This window comes from Falco peregrinus, chromosome 3 (genome assembly GCF_023634155.1).
Source record: "Falco peregrinus isolate bFalPer1 chromosome 3, bFalPer1.pri, whole genome shotgun sequence".
In the NCBI taxonomy this organism is placed as follows: Eukaryota; Metazoa; Chordata; class Aves; order Falconiformes; family Falconidae; genus Falco; species Falco peregrinus.
Window position 1 is genome coordinate 62839043 of NC_073723.1, and position 19152 is coordinate 62858194.

Here is a 19152-nt window from a genome sequence, read left to right on the forward strand (position 1 = left end):
CTGTGAGGACGGCAGGCTGGCGGGGGCTGCCTCGGCCTCTCCCCGGGCTGCCGCCACCCTCAGGGGTCCCCTCTGCGAGAGGCCGAGGCCTCGGCTTCTCCCCGAGGGTGCCGGGGTAAAGGCTGCCCGTCGGGGGCTTAGGCCTGGGCTGCCCCTCCGCGGGCGGCCACCCCGTGCCGCCGGGGGTTGGTGCGCAGCTCCCGCGCCTCACGCGGGCGGCCCGGCGGCCCCTGCAGGGAGGAGGCGAGGCGGGCGGACGGTGCGGGCAGCGGGGGGGCGAGGGTCTCCCCGCCTGCGCGCGGCGCGGGAACCTGCCTGCTCCGCCACAGCCCGGGACACGCTCGCCCCTCCGACGCGGGCAGGCGGCCACCGGGCGGGGTGGCGTGAGGGGACGGCGGAGCCGGTTGTGGGGAGGGAGCTGCGAACGTGCGTGCGCCTGTGTGGCGGGGCGGGCGGCGTGCCCCCGCCCTTCCCCCGCCGGCGCCCGGCGCTGCGCGGTGGGCTGGCGCTGGGGTATTTACGGTAAAGTGGACCCGGCGGTGGCAGCTCGGTGTCAGGTGATCGGCGCTGAGGAGCCGTTGCCGCCGCCCGGGGAGGAAAATGCAAGATGGCCCAGCGGGGCCGTGAGGGGCTCCGCGGCGCCCCTTCCCCGCCCGCCGCCGCCTTCCCGGCGCGTAGGGCCGGCGGGAAGCGCTGAGGCCAACCCCGCCGCGCCAGAGCCCGTCCCCGGCGGGGGCACCGAGCCATGGGGCTCTGCTACAGCCTGCGCCCGCGGCTCTTCGGCGACGCCGGCGGTGGCGGCGGCTCCATCTCCAGCGCCGGCGCCGCCTCGGAGCCCGAAGCGCCGGCGGAGCCTCACGCCGCCCCGCAGCCGCTCGGCGCCCCGCTCCGGCCCGGCGGTAAACCCGGCGGGGAGGCGGACGGGCCGCCGCTGCTCCTGCAGAACGGCGGCGGTAACGGGGCGGCCCCCGAGCGGCCGCCGCTGCCCAAGGCCGGCGGCCCGGGCGGCGGGGGGAAGGCGGCGCGACAGCAGGCGCTGCACCAGCCGCCGGCGCTGCAGAGAACCTGGGAGAAGCTGCGCCTGGAGGAGCGGGAGGCGGAGAAGGAGGCGAGGAAAGTCAGCAAGAGCATCGACCGGGCGCTCAAGGAGCAGAAGCGGGGAGTACAAGCAGACGCACCGCCTGCTGCTGCTGGGTACGTGTGTGTGCACGGAGCCGTGTGTGTGCGCGGGGCGTGTGCCGGGGCGGGCAGGTGCCGCGGGGCTCCCGTGCAGCGCCCCCTCCCCGGCTTCCCCCGTTTTCCTTGGGCGCCCTCCATCCCTCCTTTGTCTCTCCGCTGCGCCCCCCGGGCTGCCCTCCCGCCCCCCCGGCCGCCTCCGTCCCCGGGCTCTTCCCAGACAGGTTTACACCTTCTTTCCCTTCCTCCTCCCCTTCTTCTCTCCTTCCCCCTTCTGGCCCTAGCAGTGGGTTTGCAATGGAGAACGCCATCGGCGCTTGTCCTGCGAGGGCGAGCGGCTCCACCCAGGCCGCCGGGCGGGAGCGGTGCGGTGGGGGAGCAGCGGGGTCTTCCGGGGGCGAGGCGCTGGGCCCCGAGCGGGGGCCGCCTCGGCCGGGGGGTGTTAGCGCCCGAGCGACTCGGAAACGTTAAAAAAAACCAACAACAACAACAACAACAAAAAAAAAACCCAGCAAACAAAACCATAGTAGAAAGGAGGGAAAATGGCCATGCATAAGATGTGTTAGCCGGTGGATGATCCACCGCTGCCGTGCGTAACCAGGGGTGGTTTAATGAGCGGCGGTAGTATGGGCTTGTGGCTCCCGAGTGAGGAGTGTTGATGAGCAATAGGCTCCTTATTTAAGAAAGGAGTGAGCGGTGTAAGGGGAAATAAAGCGGGTGTGGGTATGTCTGTTCCTTGCAGACATCGCCTCTACTAGAAGATGTGTTTTTCAGCTGCTGGCCCTCGAATTTTTTAGGGATGGCTTGTCAGCTTTTGTCCCCTCTTCTCTGAGGTGCTACGTGTGGTCTGCTGTTGCCACTGCTCTTTCTAAGCATTAGTTAATAGTCCTCTCGGAGGATTTGTACCAGCTGATACATTTACAGTATGAAAACCACAGGGGTATCTAATACAAGCATCTCATTTCCTGCAGGAAACAGAACAGTCATACTGCAGGGCTTTTTTTTTTTTTTTTTTTTTTTTATGGTCTGAGCAGAGGGCTTATTTGGCCTCTTAGTGAAATGGTCATAATCTCTGTGTTCTGTTAGTGTGAAAATACTGATTTGCTTTTGCATTAGATTGCTTTGAGTTTTTTCAGAAAGTTGCATGGTGTGGAGTTTTGGTGGGTATCTACGTGCCTTCCAGGTTTCAGGCAGTCCTACGTCTGTCTTTATAAAGCTGTATTTCCATGCTATTGGATTCCTTCATTCCTGTTGGTAGGTGAGGGGAGGAGAAAATACGAAATATGGCAGTGCACAAAAGGTCTAAGCAATGTTTGCCAGAACTGTAGTGCTCCAAGTCTAAAAAACAAATTATGGGCTTTATTATTTCCCATGAAATACCGGCCTGTAGGATACCAGTAGGGCCAGTAAGAGGAAGAAGATGTAATTCCTAGTCCATGGAATTAGTAATATTCTTTGTAAAACATTGCTTCTGATACTTCAACTGTTACAGTAATATTCCATTAAAAAAGCATATTTTAAAAAGGTTTTTCTTCCTGTAACCTCTGAAAGTGTGTTTTGACCAGTATGGCTACAAGAAAGCAAAGATACTGGTTGGTAGTCTTCCTCTAGAGAGCGATGTAATTGCTTGAACAAAAGGATCCTAACAAATAGATACTGTGTGTAGTCTATAACATGGGTGGTTGTCATAGCAAACCAGAGCAGTAAACATCTGTTCAGAAAAAATACAATTTGAAAAATAAACCGTCTCTGACCCTTGGCATCTGAAAGAAACTCAAAACTCCTAAGACCCTCTGCATTGAATTTTGTATTAAATCTGTGTCCTGATCACAGAATACTCTCTTGATCTCCATATCGCAGGGAGGAAACGCTGGATTATTGTTTCAGCCCTGGCAGATCAGGGCCTGACATTAATGTTTGATTTGCATGTAGGAAGAGCTGCAGGTGCTTTGTGATGCTGTTTGCAAAGAAGTGGAAATGCTGCTCTAAATAAAAGAATAATATTTAGAATGGGGAAGGGTTTGTCAGATGAGTAAAGCAAAACTGCATTGTACAACGTAGTCTGTTTCAGTCTTGCATAGAGGAAAAGATTTAGGATGTATACAAAGGTCCTTTAGAATAAAGAATATTATCAGCTTGATATTTTATAGGATTTCTGATGGTAAATAACTGTATCACTGTTCCTAAGGTCTTCCTTAGAGAGTGCAACTAAAAAGCATACCTTTGCTAGAGAGAGGAGGGATATTTTTGTAGATCAACATGGAGGAAATGCATAGCAGAGGGGAAATGGTGAATACAGTGACAGCAGAACACAGTCAACATAATAAACAAAGTTGAGCAACAGCATTGATGTAGGCTTTGTTTGTTCTTTTAAATACAAGTCTGTAAATAATAGCTTAATTTTGGTTTGTCCTTGTATGTCTGGTACATGAACTGGGGCAAGTTTAGAGGGTATTGTAGAAATTTTTAGAGGAAAACACAGTGTACGTTTTAAAGAGCTACTATTAGATATCAAAGGGTATACAAACAAATACACAAGTATAAGAACACTAATATAATCTCTAGAGTCTCTAAATAAGTAGTGTATTAGAAGAGAAACTTCTATAAATGTTGGAAAATGACCTTTCCTTAAAAGCACACCAATTCTCCTTTTATTATGTCAAATGAAAACAATTAGCTTTGTGATGAGCTGTGCATGTAAGTTACCAAAATATTATAAAGTCTCTAAGGCTTTTTTTAGTGTATGTTGGTAAATACTCTCTAAGAACATGTTCTTGCCTGTCACAGCTTTCCCCCAACTAATGTCTCCCGGTGCACATGATGTTTTGACACTCCCCCTAGCCTACATTTGGAAACACTTAATGTGTTTTGTCATAACCAGTAATTGTGAGAAAGGGGGTGTGCAGTAAGTCCTTGGGATCAGTTCTCTGTGTGTGCCTCCCACATAAATACGTGTATCTGTATCAGGTGGCTGTAACTGTCATGTAGGGGCTTTAATGGTACGCTGGAATAACAGCAGACGCAGTTAGGGTTTGTTTTTCCTCTTATGAACTTACATAAAATGGAAACTTGCTTTCCACTGCAATTGCCTGTTTCTTGCTTAATGTCCACTTCAAAAAGGGCAGAAAGGACTGGAAACCTTGGATTGATTACTGTGCTCTGTTATTATTTGCATTTTTTTAAAAAAATCTTTTACTTTTATAAGCGACAATGTTAATCTGTGCAGAGTTCTTAGGATGCTTTTGCTGAGCCTGAAATGAGAAAAAATTTTAAATGCTGTTTTTAAGCATACATATTTATTGCACAGATTTACAGGGCTTGGTCAGTCTTGTAGCTTTGGTTTCTGTATTGTTTCCTGTTTGGTCTTTTTGTTTTTGTTTTTCTTTTTCCAGGGAACTGCAAACACAGTCTTCTACAAGACTGTTTTAGCTGCTTATTTCCTAGAAACTGTACAAACATTGCAAATCACTTTACAGAAGCAATTTAAATGCTCATTTCCAGTCTCATATATTAAGCTCGTATTTTGGGAGTCAGTGGGGGGAAGTGGGATTGGCTTAAAAAAAGTGCTAACCATTGTGGTGTAATTAAGGCTCATGTAATGTTGAAGTCATAGATAGACATAATCTTTTTTCCTAGACAGCTGTTGTCTTCTACTCTCCCCTGCCTCCTGGTTTTTTCCATTTCCCCAGACTCCTGGTTGCTATCCTAACTTCAGATAACTCTCAAGTATAACTCATTCTTATGTACTTCCCTGCTAAGCTGAAACTGAAAGTACTGGGCGTGAAAGCTTTCCTGTTCAACAGAAACTGAAAGTAATGATATAGGGATTGAAGGAGAGAAAATAGGGAGATAGTGATTTTCTTCACTTAAAAGGTACTGTAGCTGCTTGCATGATATTAAGTATTGACTTGATAGTGAAATTTAGACATGTTTGGTTATGTTTATGTACAAAAGCGTATAAAACTTAAGAAGAAACATAGCTTCCCTGAATTCATGGAAATCGGATACAAAGATGCCTTGTCAAGCTTGGGGAGTTCCTAAGCAGTAGACCCCTGAAAGCTCAGAGGAGTATAACAGAAGTAATGCTTTACCATGGTTTTATTTTCTTAACTACATGCCTGTTGACCATTGTCAGGATTAAACTGTTGCAAAAAAGACTTCTGCTCTGACAGTGGCATTTAGACTAAAATTGCAGTCTCTGTGCTGTATCAGTAAAGCCATAAGTTTTTCATCCTCAAACCAATTTCTAGTATTAAAACTAAACTGAATATATTTTATTTAAAAAATAACTTCAATTTTAATTTTTATATAGTGCCAACTCATGCTTATTGATAAATACCCAAATTTAGTTTAGCTTGATGTGCTGATACTTCCCATGTGCCTGCATAAGGCTGTGTGCTTGGGGTGTATTTCTGTTAGCATCAGAGGTGATGCCCTCCCTGGTCTGTAACCTTCGCTTGTATTCCAGGGTGTCGCATCCGGTATATGCCTATCCCGTCGTTACAGAAAAACTTGTTGGTTTGTGCTGATGGATTTAGGATCCCGCACAGCCAGGTAGTTCTAGCGTGTAGGTAATGGATATATAATTGGTAGAATCCGATATTTTCAGGAGTTTGAAATAATGGGCTGCAAATACTGACCAATGTAATAAAGTAAATGGGTTTTATAATCCCTAATCCTTTGCATCATTTGTGTATCTTTCCAAACAGTCTTCTGCTTTTGTTGTAGCTTATGGCATTGTATGAAGTGGTATATGTACTCCTTACAAATAAGGAAACCAGTAGATAGAAGTCATCAGGACCTATTAGAATTAGTTCTTAACTTTGGGGTGTTTTTTAAGTGTACTGAAAGCAATCCCTGATTTAAAACACTTAGCTCTTCTTCATTCTGTAGATTGCCGACATTGCATTTAGCCCACATTTAGCTGTTCTAACTACTTTCCTTTCTTTGATTAATTTTGCTTATTTTTTTAATAAATATTTTAGAAAAAATACACTTTTTATTAGTGTAGCAGTGCTGGGACACTCCAACTGCTGTGCAAGGGTGGGTTCTGCAGCTGTTACTTAGGCAATATGAACTTTGAGTTATTAGGCAAGTTCTATATATTGGTGTGTATTCCACAAATGCTTATTGTAACATAGTGTCTTAATTAAGCAAGCTATGCTAGTATCTTTGTCATTTTAAGCTTCCATTACCATTACAACTTCTCAACTGCAGAAATTTTGAAGAGCACGTAAAACTTCCAGATTTGCACATTTGTTTTCCCTTTCTCCATGCCTTTTCTTTTCCCAGTTTAGAAGTACATTTTGAAACTTTGTTTCCATGTTCATCCCTTTCCACTGGCCAGCCCCACACCCAGTGTTTCTTACGTTGCCAGCCCTTTGGCATTCCTTGACAGAATCTTAGGATATTTTTTTCAACCTCCAAGATAATTGTATAAATCATAGTTACATTGTGGTGGGGTTTTTTGTTTGTCTGGTTGTTGCCTTTTTGGTTTTTTTTTTTCATTTTAGCATCTTTGACACAGTGAAGCTATACAAATTTGGGGAAATACATACTGGGGGTGGGGGTGTTTTTGTTGTTGGTTGGGGTTTTTTTCCCCTGAAATCATGGCTTCCTTCAACTTACTTTTCAAGTTGGATACCAATTGAGCTTAGAAATTAATTTTTAAAAAAAAATCTTTCTTCTTTTCTTTTTAATCCAACAGTGTGGCTGAGCTGGGGGTGGGGGAACCTGGCCCTCACTCTGCTTACTTTAACTTATTTGATAGACTGTTCTAGAAACTTTGTGCTCTTGCTGAAAGGTGAAAAAATGGTTCTTCTCCACGAACCTCTGAATAATAGTAGAGAAACAAAATGATGCAAGTAAGATAACAGAGCTGTCGCTTACCCTCTGCTAGAATGGATAGAAACTTCTGAGTTACTATTTTGCATTGGGGAAGTCTTGACCACTATACCTTTCAGTAATTTCTTAAGTTCTGTGTGGTTTGGATCTTTTGTAATGTCTAGTAAGAGGCTCTTCTTTGAGTAGACACTTAATGAATTGAACAGGTTAGTAAAACAGAGCAGATGTTGTTCAGCCCATTGACTGTCACCATGGTCCCGGAGAGATTTAAAGCTGTCTTTCACTGAAGATGCAGATCTATTTTTAGAGATGGAAAATACCAATAGTTATTACTTACTATGTTCTTAATAAAACCAGGCTTCTGTAGATAGTTAAAATCATCCAGTTGTGGTTAAGATTTACAGCCTTGCATAGTTGTTCCACCCTGTGAGGTGTTTGTTGTGCTACAGTCATCAACACATCTTTCACTTTATGGGCATAAGCTTTGTCTTACAACTGGTTTAGTTTTTTTAACACTTTGCATGTTTTCTTCTGATTGATGATATCATAAAACAATAAGGCTGGGTGGTTGGTTTGTTTGCTTTTAAAATACGCAGGAGTGCAGGGTCTGGAAGAAAGGCAGCCTCATACCTGGCCTGTGCATGTTGTATTTATGCCTTTTCCAAAAGTGGATGAGCATGTTAGGTAAATACTGACCAGCAGTATTTCATATTATCTCTGTAGCACTGCGTAGCTGTATGTGAAACTCCTGTCTCTCGTGATTTGTCTGCACATGAATATTAATTTAAAGTTTAAGGACTCAAAGCCTCACTAGATAAGCTGTATGAAGAAGGAAGGACATGCTGTTTGGGACTAGAATAGATTTTTTTTTTTTCTTTTTCTGTGTTGACATGCAAAAGACTGAAAAAACCTGCCAATTAATGTCTGTAACATAAGGCATAACATCAGTCACCTGTAGTGGAAGATCTTAACTGATGTCTTTTTGAAGTCAAACTTGAATTGCTTTCTCATTTTACATTTGTTTATTCTTAAACACTTTTATTTATAATTCTTCAAACTTAAGTTTATATAAAGAATTTAAAGTAATGTTAGGTTTCAAGAATAATAAATCAAGTCTTTCCTAAAATACCATTACTTAGCAAGCCAAATCCAGGTTGTATTTTAATTTCTATGCTGTTATTCTTAACTTTATTTTAGCCAAGAATTTACACCACGTGGGAACAACATGCATTTTGGAGGTTATAAAGCTGTTTAAAAATAGGAAGGGTGGGATGTTTTTTTCCTCCCCAAGTATTTAAAATAAGCAAAAAAAACTTAAAGGCCTTTTGTTTTATCAATGATAGGCAATACAATTTTGGCTGTTTTTTTAGGATGACTTCATTCTTAGAAAGGGCAAAAATGAAGCTTTTCTCAGCAATCAGTTCAAGCAAATCATCTAGTTGGTCTTCAGAAGCTGCAGAAAAGGAGAAAGTTCTTTCTGTGCCTTGGGTTAGTATATGTAATGGAGGTAAGGAACAGGCTGAAAAACATCTGTAATAAAAATCTGACAATAAATTGAGCCCTTGCTTTCTGTGGGTGTCATTTCCCCACCCTCAAGGCCTCTTTTTTTTTTTTTTAATTATTTGAAAACAATTACTTTTTGATACATGTAATATGCTCTGTATTTAACTTGTCATGTGTGGATTAAAAAGGATTCTGCATCATGAAGAATGAAGGCTATGTTAGTGTGTCAAAAGTGTTGATGATCATGGATCTTTATTCTTCTGTGCAAGTGTAATTTATATTAAGCAACTCTAACCTTTTATTAAAAACTGTCATGAATGTTGCTGGAGATGTTACCAACTCTTATGCTACAGTTCTGTTAATTATGGAGAGCTGGTCATTCTGGATCTTGAAAAAAATGCAGAATGCACTGCATGGTGTTAGGCGGTGCCTTCATAATCGTCTTTGTTTTCTTGAACTTACATATGGAAGACTAAGCTACAACACAAACAAGTTGTGGGGTTTTTTCTTGAAATAGAGCGCTCATGCATATTTCACATTTGAATTCATTTCATGTTGATGAAAGAATACTTTTCTATTCTAAATGATGCTTTTTCAGATAGGTGCATGCATGTGTCTGTGTGCACACATGACCACTGATGTTCTTGTAAAGTGCAATAGGTTGCCATGGAAAGTCTAGGCGAGTTAAACCAGCCTTCAAGAGTTTGTGGTTGGATTATATCCTGGCACATCTCATGGGCTTAAAGATTCATAAGAACAGGGCGAGTCTAATGAATTCTGTAACAAGATTGGGGTTTTGTCATCCTTTGACTCACTGGATGTTTGAATTACAACACAGACTTCTGGTGTTATCTTCTGCCTGTTCTGAGCTTGCTGTATTTGTCCAATTCATTCTCTAGGAGAGAGAGATGAACAAGATATTAAGCACTTCTAACATACACCAGCCTTTGCAAAGATAAACTTTTTTTTTTGTCGTCTTATACGAACTATGAACCTAAGATGCAGAAGAACATAATAATTTATATAAAGGACAAAAATAACCTGTTCATAATCTATGAAGGTATGGTTAAAGAGTTTGGTGGGGTTTCTTTAACAAAAAAAAAAGTCTTCTGCTTTCTAAATGGGAAGATGCTCTGAAAAGTATTTATGTCTCTTATTGTTTGCTTTCCCCAATCATTTAATTGCCTAATATTAAAACTGAACTAAGAAAATCCTTGATGTGTACAAGATAAGTTTTTTCTCCTTCAGCTGTGCTTAAGAACCTTGTACACTACTGTTACACGTGATGCTGTGCAACCTAGTCACTGTTGTATAAACAAGCAGGAAAATTCTGTTAAGGATCAACTGTAACTTAAGATGACTTTCAGATCCTTTTATTCATTGGGTCTACTGGCCTGTGAGTATGACTTAATGCAGAACAGTAGCTATTGAAACTGTTTTGCTTTTATCCTTTGAAAATATTTCCATGAAGGAAAACAGATGGGAACTACAAGACAGTAATTCTGGTTCAGATTGTATAGTTGATCTTTCTTTGACTTAACATTTGAAAGAAACATAGAAATCTCAAAACCTTTTAGGGTGGAGGGGGAGCACAAAAAACCAACCAACCATCCTTTTTTCATGTAAATTCTGATGGCTTTTGTATGTTTAACAGAACTGAACTTCAAGTTCATACTGATGTAGATTGTCCCTATAGATGAAATAGCACTGGGAGGGGAAACAAAAGCTTTTGGCACTTGAAAGACTGCATAACAAACTGCATTTAAATAATTGCCACCCAGTGTTCCTTTTAGTAAATACATTTTTCTTCTCACTTTTAAGAATATTTTGAACAGTCTTACACTTTCTGTGATTTCTTCAGTGCTCTGAAGCATTTACTGTCTCTTAATGAAAGACTGATACAGAAACGTAGAGTTGCACTTGATTTAGTGCTTCCTTGATGCCTTCTTTTCAGATAAGTGGCTGTAGCAATCCTCTGATGCCTCTGTGAGTTTCCAGGTACACCCAGGGTGTATAAGGCTGTTCCAAATGTCATCGCTGCTCTGTCGGGTTTTGTTATTTTACTCAGTGACATCTGGATTCATGAGCTTGTTTGTTCTGTAGTGTCTTTCCAACCTGAATAATAGTGAAGCAGTACAGCTGGTGTGTTGTTGGTTTTGTTTTGGCTTTTTTTTTTTTTTAATGGGGAGATTACAGTAATAATTACAGAGGCAATGTACTCACTCCTAGGGTCTTCTACCTCTTAACTCTATATATAGAGGTGAGAATGCTGAATCAGTCTGTGGGGAAGTACAAAAATGCCTGCAATGGTGTTTGGCTTGTTATATGCAGAACTGTCTTCTGTCAGTGGATTCTGGCTCCAGATGTATGTCAACTATGTCTCTGACCTACCAGAGGTAGAAGGAAAACTGTTTCATGGAAAAGCTGAAAAGGAAGTAATAGTTCACTGATACTTGAAGCTTCTTGCAATTTAATGTAGAGAGGATCACCTCAAGAGTAATCCACTCCAAAGACCGTTTCAGCAATAGTCCTTGTTTGGTTAAAAGGTATTCACAGATACGTGTTCTATCTGCCAGACCGAATAATACTTTCTAACACGTCAGGAAAAGTTCAAGCAGTGTAGTAAAAGGTCAAACAGCCTTTCAGATAACCGTGTTACGGAAGAGTTTGGGGGGTGGGCAGGGGTGAGGTGGGACTGTCTTTCATGCTGCTTCATGCTATGCCCAGTGCCGCTGCTAGTGTTCCTGGTCCAGCAGATGCTCTGAGAACAAGCAGATATTTCACACATTGTCTGCCTTCCTATACAACACTTAAGAACAGGCATGTGTTAATACCTGGTTCTGCTCTTAGGGGAGACAAATCACCTTAATACCAACCAGTTTTCATGAGGTTTTGTGCATTGACTGTGTGAGAAATGGCACAGCCTGCCAAGCTTCTCCAGCACCTGGTGTTCTAGTACATGTAGATTAGGTGCAGGGCAAAACAAACATATAACCTTCTCAAGCTTAAACAGCGTAACATCAGTACATCCTACCATGTTGACTGCCACTGAAATGTCACCTTTTCTTAATGACAGGGTTTCTCTAAGATTAGGATGGCTAAAGGAGTAAGAGTTTGAGAGCAAAAGTTTTCTTCTGGTTTATGGCTGGGTTTTTTCCTCCCCTCCTTTGATGTCCTTTTAAAGGGACTGCAAAACCTCCCTGTAATACCTCACTTCTGTGTTTCTTTACAGGTCAGGTAAACTTAAGTGAAAGTAAGAATTTCTGCTGCTGTTTCCTCCCCTCTTTGTGTTCTGTATCCTGATACCCCTGGTAAAGGAGTAATTAGAAACTTATTTGAACTGGCTGTTTACTTGACATGCAAAAAAAATGCTGAATTAATCTCAATCCTATGTAAAAAGCAAAACAATAATACACCCACCCCCCAGACAAATAAAAGAATATACAGCATCTTTTGAGTTCAGTCCTTTATCCCCTAATGAAGTTCTCTCTAAAGTTAAACTGATAAAGACTTTAGTATTGGTAGCTGCTTCATCAGCATGAGGTAAGCAACCAGACAGTGGACCAGACTTAAGGAATTTATGAATACGTAGACTGAAAGTGCAAAGTGACCACTAAGTTTTTTCCATTAGACTATCTATGTAGTCTCTGTGCTCTAAACTAATAAATTTCTTGAATTTCAACATGACTGTTGGTAAGGTAATCTCCGTATCAAATGTTCAAGCAGCACTATTGTTTAGGACCATATTTCAGTTCTGAATAGGACATGCACTCTGTCCCACCCACCAGCTTCAGCTCCTGCTTGGATGGAATTCATATTACCCTTGCTTTCTCCAGCTTGCTTGTAGCTGTAACTCATGTAGTTATTCCATTACTTGAAAGATGACAGGCTGGAAAATATTCCTTAAAAGCTGACTGTGCTCTTCACCTGTTGCTCTTATCTGAGCTGTCTTTCCAACATCTCAAAGTGGGCAGTGCCAGCTTCTAATGGTGTTTTTGTGTATATTTCCTGGATGAAGCATTGGGATTAATTGTTTTGTCACTTGTTGTGGTGGCTTTTTTTTTTCTCTACTTCGTTCATCAGATAATTCAGTAGTAGTGTACATCCAAGTCTTTCTGAAACTGGCCTATAAAAATCTTTGTGCTCTGCTTCTAGAAACGTGACCTTGCAGTGGCTCATTGAAGAGTATTATTTGACTGGACCATGCTTATTAGGGAGTTGTTCTCCAGCATTATTGCTCATCCACACTTCAGTCTTTTGATAAGCTAGCATTATTCACAGTGGTGTCTTTTAATCAGTGACTAAAAGTTTACTGATCCTGTGAGGATGTTATTACCTTATTAGCAATACTGCAGCTAGTTGATGATTCACAGTTCTTGAAATCCATCTATTAGTTGATTCCTCATGCACTTAATGTGTTGTATTAATCATTTGTAGAATAACATCAGGCATGCATGTGCTGGTTATTTATAATATCAAATGTCTTATATTGACATAAGCCTTTAACTTAATCAACTGTGTGTGTTATCAATATCCTCAAATATTTTTTTAATTAAGCAAATAACTTATCAAGTACAGGACTGGTATCTACCATCTGAGGTCAATAAATCAGTATGAAATGTGATTTTTTTCTGAAACTGTGTGTGATCTAAATAACAGGATCTCATACCTGAAAAACTTGCTATTCTAAGACCCTGAGGTTATTTTGTGTGTAACAGTAAATGTTTATCTCTGGTGATTTGTAGAGCATACTTGTGATCTTTCCTGTAAGGATTCCTGTAAATATTAAGAACTGTTTAGATCACCTTGTAAAGAAAGAGGGCAGGAACATATGTTTAAAGAATTACTTGTGTTGACATACAGAGCATTATTTGCTGTTACTTTTTCAAGGTAAAGAACATAACCTGACATTTCTGGGTGAATGTTGCCATTAAACAATGAGGCTGGTTATCCACATCTTGGTCTAGCCTGGTCTAGAAGAACATGCTGCTCTTGTGATTTCTAGCAAAAGAAATCATTTCATTAACTTGAAGAGATAGTTTGGAAACTGTTTTGCTTGGTCTGTTCCATCTCTAGTATAGTATATTCAGGGTGGTTCAAACTGTCCACTTGCCTCTCACTTCCTTCAAGAAGAGGCAAGCTACTTATTTAAATTGATACTTTCAACAAGCTGAAAATACTTTGTCAGGATGAAATAAGCCAATTGAATATTTGCTGCTACTACAGACCGGAGAGAAAAAAAAAGTAATCTCATGATACTGTTTTTTATTTCTCTTTTGTCTTCTGTGCTACATTAGATCTTGCAAGCAGTTGCTTGGGCCTTTTATGAACAATATCTTTCAAATCAGCTGACTCCTGTTACTTTTTGCTGCCTTTATGGCTGGGAAATAACTGATCATTCAGGTTTAGAAGTCATCTTTACCATGAAAGAGTCCCAACTCAAAATGTAAACCTCTAAAAATCAAAGCACTTAGTAAATTAAGAGTTTTGTTCTAGGTCAGGGTTTTTTTGGTAGCAGTTAAGAAAGATAATTGCTACCTGTTACAAAAACTGCTTGATGTCAGAATTGTTGTATATGTTACATGTTGGAAATCAGCCCTTTACTTACACAAAGATAAAATTCTTACCTTCATAATCTTCTTCATAGGTATTTGAGCAAAGAATTAAGTCTCTGTGAACATGTTTGGGTATTCTCATTCTTTAACTCATCCTAAATGCACACTAACAATTATTTTAATTTATTAAATACTTGACAGAGTCTTTCATTCTGTCATCATAGAAAGTTGTCACAGCAGTATCCAAACTAGCCGGCTGCAACAAGACTTTTACCATCCCATTCCAGGTTAACCTCAATAGGTAGTTCCCATGCCTTGCCCTAGCACGGCCACCAGTCCCCCACAAGGTTTCAACAGTTCATCTACTGTCCGTGCTGTTTCTTCAGGCCAGTCCACCCTGCTTCTTGCCTCTTGCATCCACCTCTAGGCCCCCTTCTCCCCAGGGCCTCTCCTACATCCAGGATGCTCTCTCTTCTCCCTCTGCTTCTTCCAGGGCTCCTCTTTCACACCCCTTAGAGCTATTTAAGTCCTTAGCAGGACCCAGCCACAGCTGTGCATTATCCACATCCGCCAACCCACCGGCCCTGAACCCAGCCCACAGCTGTATATTATCAATGTTAATTAACCCAGCTTCATTCCTCTATAATTCCTCTACGGAAAGTCTTTTTTTTTTTTTTTTTTTTTCTTTTTTTTTTTCTTCTCAGGTGTATACATTTTTTCAGAGCACCAAATGGCTTGAAACACTTTCTTGACTCCCATCCATGGCTGACAATGTATTTAACGTTTCAAATGATAGCCCTTTCCCTGTGGGTCTTCTAGTGGGTGCCAGGTCTTCTAGAACAGGGGCTCTCAAACTTTTTAACCAGGGGGCCGGCGCGTGGATGAAGTGTCAGGCAGTCATCTGCAGCTGCTTGGTTTCCCCCCCCCAACCCCGGGGTGTGTGTGTGTGTGTAAATACCGGGGGCCGGATTGAGGACCCTGGGGGGCCATATCCAGCCCACGGGCCATAGTTTGAGGACCCCTGTTCTAGCATTTTAATTAACTCTCCACACAGGGACCCTTCCTGTGGAGGAAACATGCATTTTCTTTAAAAAGAGCTTCCAAAATAGATTGCAAGCATAAACTGTGGAGGAGGAAAAATAATTTTAAGTACAGGAGCAGTTGTGTTACTGATTCTCGTGTAGTATGTAAAGATCTGAATTTGTAAGTCAGTGTAATGTGCAAGTATGTAAAATGAATACTTACATTGAAAGGATAGTAAGTATTCCTGTGGCTGCAAGAATCCCAGATGTGAGCTGAACTCTGCAGTGTCATCAGTCTGGAATTTACAGCTGGAGTTGGAAGAGGGAGCTGAGACCCAGAGGAATGGCAGAAAATTATTTCCATTAATGTTGTCTCTGAATTTCTTATTTTTCAGCTTGGGTATGGTACATGTCATCAGAAATGCTTCAAAAGTACTGAGCAGTTTTGTCTTCAGCCAGAGTTAAATGGTCAGCGTTGAGGAGGAATTAAACACAAAAGCGTTGTGTTGCATACTCTGAATATATCAATTCCTTCAAGAAGAATGTTCTTAATTTTTGTTTTAATGTTATTTTTGTCACTTTACCCAGTTCAGTTATTGGGTATATATATAGAAGTGATGGTGAGAATTCATTCATTTAAAATATAATTGATTTTTTTTTTAAAAGGAGCTTTTATTCTGAGACTTAAAACTGAAAATGCAGTTTCTTTTATGGAGCCCATGAAATGCAGTCTGCAACCCCCAACTCAATAGCAGGATGCTGAAAAAATTGACATAGATTCAGAACAGCAGACTTCTTAAAATATTAACAGAAAGACTTATTTGCTTGGGTGTTTGCTTTTTTTTTTTTTTTCCTTCTGATCGTAAATGTCCATTAATATTTGTCATGGAAAACTTCAGGCTGAGTTTAAAACTTAATAAAATCAGCTGAATGGTGTCATGTAATGAAAATCATTAGGAAGACTCAGCTACAGTTAAACTGTCAAACACATGCAAAGGTTAGGCATTTCCAGCGTGAAGGGTATCTGTTCAAACTTTGGTTTATATGCTTTATGTCAACATGTGTTATCCTTTTTTTGACATGACTGTCTGTGCTTCCTTTCTGTGTTCCTCATAGGTCTGTGCCTACCATCAAGTATGGTATATAGAATACAGTAATAGAATAAATAATAACTGAATATGATATGTTGACTGCATGTAATTTTCATTTTTTTTAGTGGCACAATTCTTGCACTGTGTACAGAAATCTTTGGTGACTCGTGGTTTTTTCTAAGGAGTGAACCATAGATATGTTTCCTGTTGTACAGATGGAAAACCTAGGTAGAAATGGAACTTGCTCAAACTTACACATAATGTAAATTTTAATAATTAGTTTTGATTTCTACAGCTGGCCTACCTCTAAAATTATTTTAGAGAGCTGGCACAAAAAGCTACTACCTTTGGTGTCCAAATTACTATGTTAATGTTCGCTAGAATTTCTGAAAACTACTTCTCAAATTAAATACTCTTGAGTGTGGGGAAACTTAACAATAATGCTGCAACTGTATGACCTGCTCTGATGGCCATGCATCCAAGATATGAGAGCTCAGCTGAGAAGAAACTGAACCTTCTGGTACTGTTTTTATGTCCCAATACCAGTTTAATGACCTGGGCCTCTCAGATGGTGGTCGGACAGGTTCCCTGTCATGACAGCATGATAAACTCTTCAAGTCTTAAAAAGCATACTATTCCTGGCTTTCCTGTGTGTGATCTCCTATTTCTAGTCCAGTGAAGAATGATGACTTGTAGTAACTGCTGATACCCTTTTGCCTTACTTCAGATAAGCATAAGCTGCAGTTAGTGGAGGGTGTCTTGGCAGCAGCATGCCGTATTGGGAAAACCACTCCATGTTGTAAGGGTTATTGGACTGCATTGCTGCTGCAGATTTTGATAACTGAAAAGTCTCCATCTGACCAGCTTTGGGAGCAAGAGGATAAGCAAAGAATAGTGGGAACAGCTTGCTGCAGTAAGAAAAGATCTCTGAGCCTAGATAGATGTACAGTCATATTCTTGTGAGGGAAAGCTTTGTCCCTACCCCTCGCTACTAATGCTTGACAAGAGAGCCTGGAGGGAAAAACAAACAACTCCCCCCCCACACACAAACAAACAGCTTGTTCTTGCAGTCAGTAACCTGATTTACCCCAAGCTGAAGCAGACTAGTAGTTAATGAATTGGATGTTACCAGGATTTTCTTGTATGGTCAAGCTGCTTCATAATACTGCTGTGGTTTACCACCTCTGGTAATAAAACTGTTCACGTAGTGGTACAGGTTTTAGTATAGAGCTTCTGTATAATTATTTCTAAGGAAAAATGGCAGACCTAATATGCATGACTATAAAATTTACACTTCACAAATAGTTCTGAGAGCTGTGTAAGTTATTGAACATGTTGTCAGTCAGCTTGATAGCAATGGAGATTGGAAATTCTGCATTCCTTAATTGAAACAAACTGGGATCCAAATCCCATTCAAAACATGATGGAACTGTATCTTACTGTTTTAGATCCCACATCTGTTCTGTTGCTCACGGCTTGCTTTGTATATGTGGTACTATGCCTGAACTAATAAATCCCGTGGGATCTTACCTAAGCTGAAATCAGTGTTGGATAAACCATGTCAGTAATTAAGAAATAACCGAGTTGCAGAGCTGGTTTCTGACTGTTGCAACTTCTGTGTGTTTCTGGTTGCTCTAAAATGGCCAGAGGGACTATGAAGAAAGTTCAACCATTTGTCCACAGGTGTGGAATAAACTTAGGCAGAATTTGAATGACTGTCTAAGCGGATGTGTAGCCAAAAGAAGCTGTGACTTGATTGCAACTAGAGTGGAAGACCTGCATCTGTATACCTAAGGTGTCAAATGACTTCTGTGATAGCACTCAGAGCTTTATCCTGTGTTCCCCGTTACCTGCCAGTTCAGGTATGAAGAATGGTGCCACTGGGTACAAAGGCACTTGTGTGTGACCTGCTATGCAATCAAATGTGCAGTGAAGCAAGCCTCTCTGTGGCAAAGGCAGGCTATGGTTCCTCTTCCTTAAGGAAAACTATAACAGCCTGTTTGTTGTGCCAAACATCTGTCTTTACACCAGTTTCACCAGTTTACAGGTACCACTGCCATTTGCTGTATCACCTTGATTTGTTCTTTACTCGCCATTTGCTTTGTACTGCATGAAGCAGGACTCTGTAGCAAAGCTTCTGTGGCTTGTCCTACAGCATAACTAAAACTGTTAATGCTGTCTTTGCAATTTTGTGAATTGAAAGTAAATTTGAAAAGAAAACTTCATTTTTATGTTAATTTTATTTTAAAGGAAAAGGCAGCTTGGGGTTTCTTGCTTTGGTTGTTTTTTTTAACACAAGGAGAGCACGGCGGTTAATTTCAAGATCTGCTCATGAAAGATCATCTTCTGGTGAAACTTCTGTACAAGACAAACATTATAATAATGGTAACTATTCTTCTTAGTTCCTACTGAAGTAAGTTCTCAGCTTCCTGATGGTTCCTTAATAAATAGTTGCAACCTTCATGTGGTCTTGTGGATGTTCTCGATCAGTTTCCACATCTTGCCTATGGATGGGAATATCCCCAACTTAGCTTTTGTTTCTGGTTGTTTATTTTTCAGGCCCATGTATTTTCAGTCACTTCTGCCAGATTTGAGTTAAAACTCTTCTGCAAGACATTCTCCCTACTGACTGTAGGGAGTAGTTCCTTTTGGAAAGCCAGGTGGTCTCAAAGAGCACCTTGGTGGAGTGAAATGTACTGGACTGGCGCTGATGCATCACACCAGGTTACAATAAATGCAGCAGATGGAACATTGTGGTGTTCCATCAGAAAGGCAGATGCGATATTCATAAATTCAGAGATGTGAAGGCATAAGTCTAGGACCTTACATTTGATGATATGTTACTGTGCAATCCTCACACATTGATTTTTAACTCCTTTAAATGTTTCTTGAGCTATTCTATGATATTATACAAGGAAGATTGCTCTCTCACATCAAAAACTCAAGTTGCAGATAAACCTG

The 19152-nt window shown here is 41.3% G+C and overlaps 1 protein-coding gene across 1 annotated transcript in view; it reads left to right on the forward strand.

Moving 5' to 3' along the window:
• Window positions 1–606: 606 nt before the first annotated feature.
• The window catches only part of GNAL (G protein subunit alpha L), a 195966-nt gene continuing 177420 nt past the window's right edge, over window positions 607–19152 (forward strand). The window contains 2 exon segments of the mRNA XM_055799779.1: window positions 607–1159; window positions 1161–1194. Coding sequence (XP_055655754.1) covers window positions 746–1159; window positions 1161–1194 — 448 coding nt within the window. The 5' untranslated portion in view covers window positions 607–745.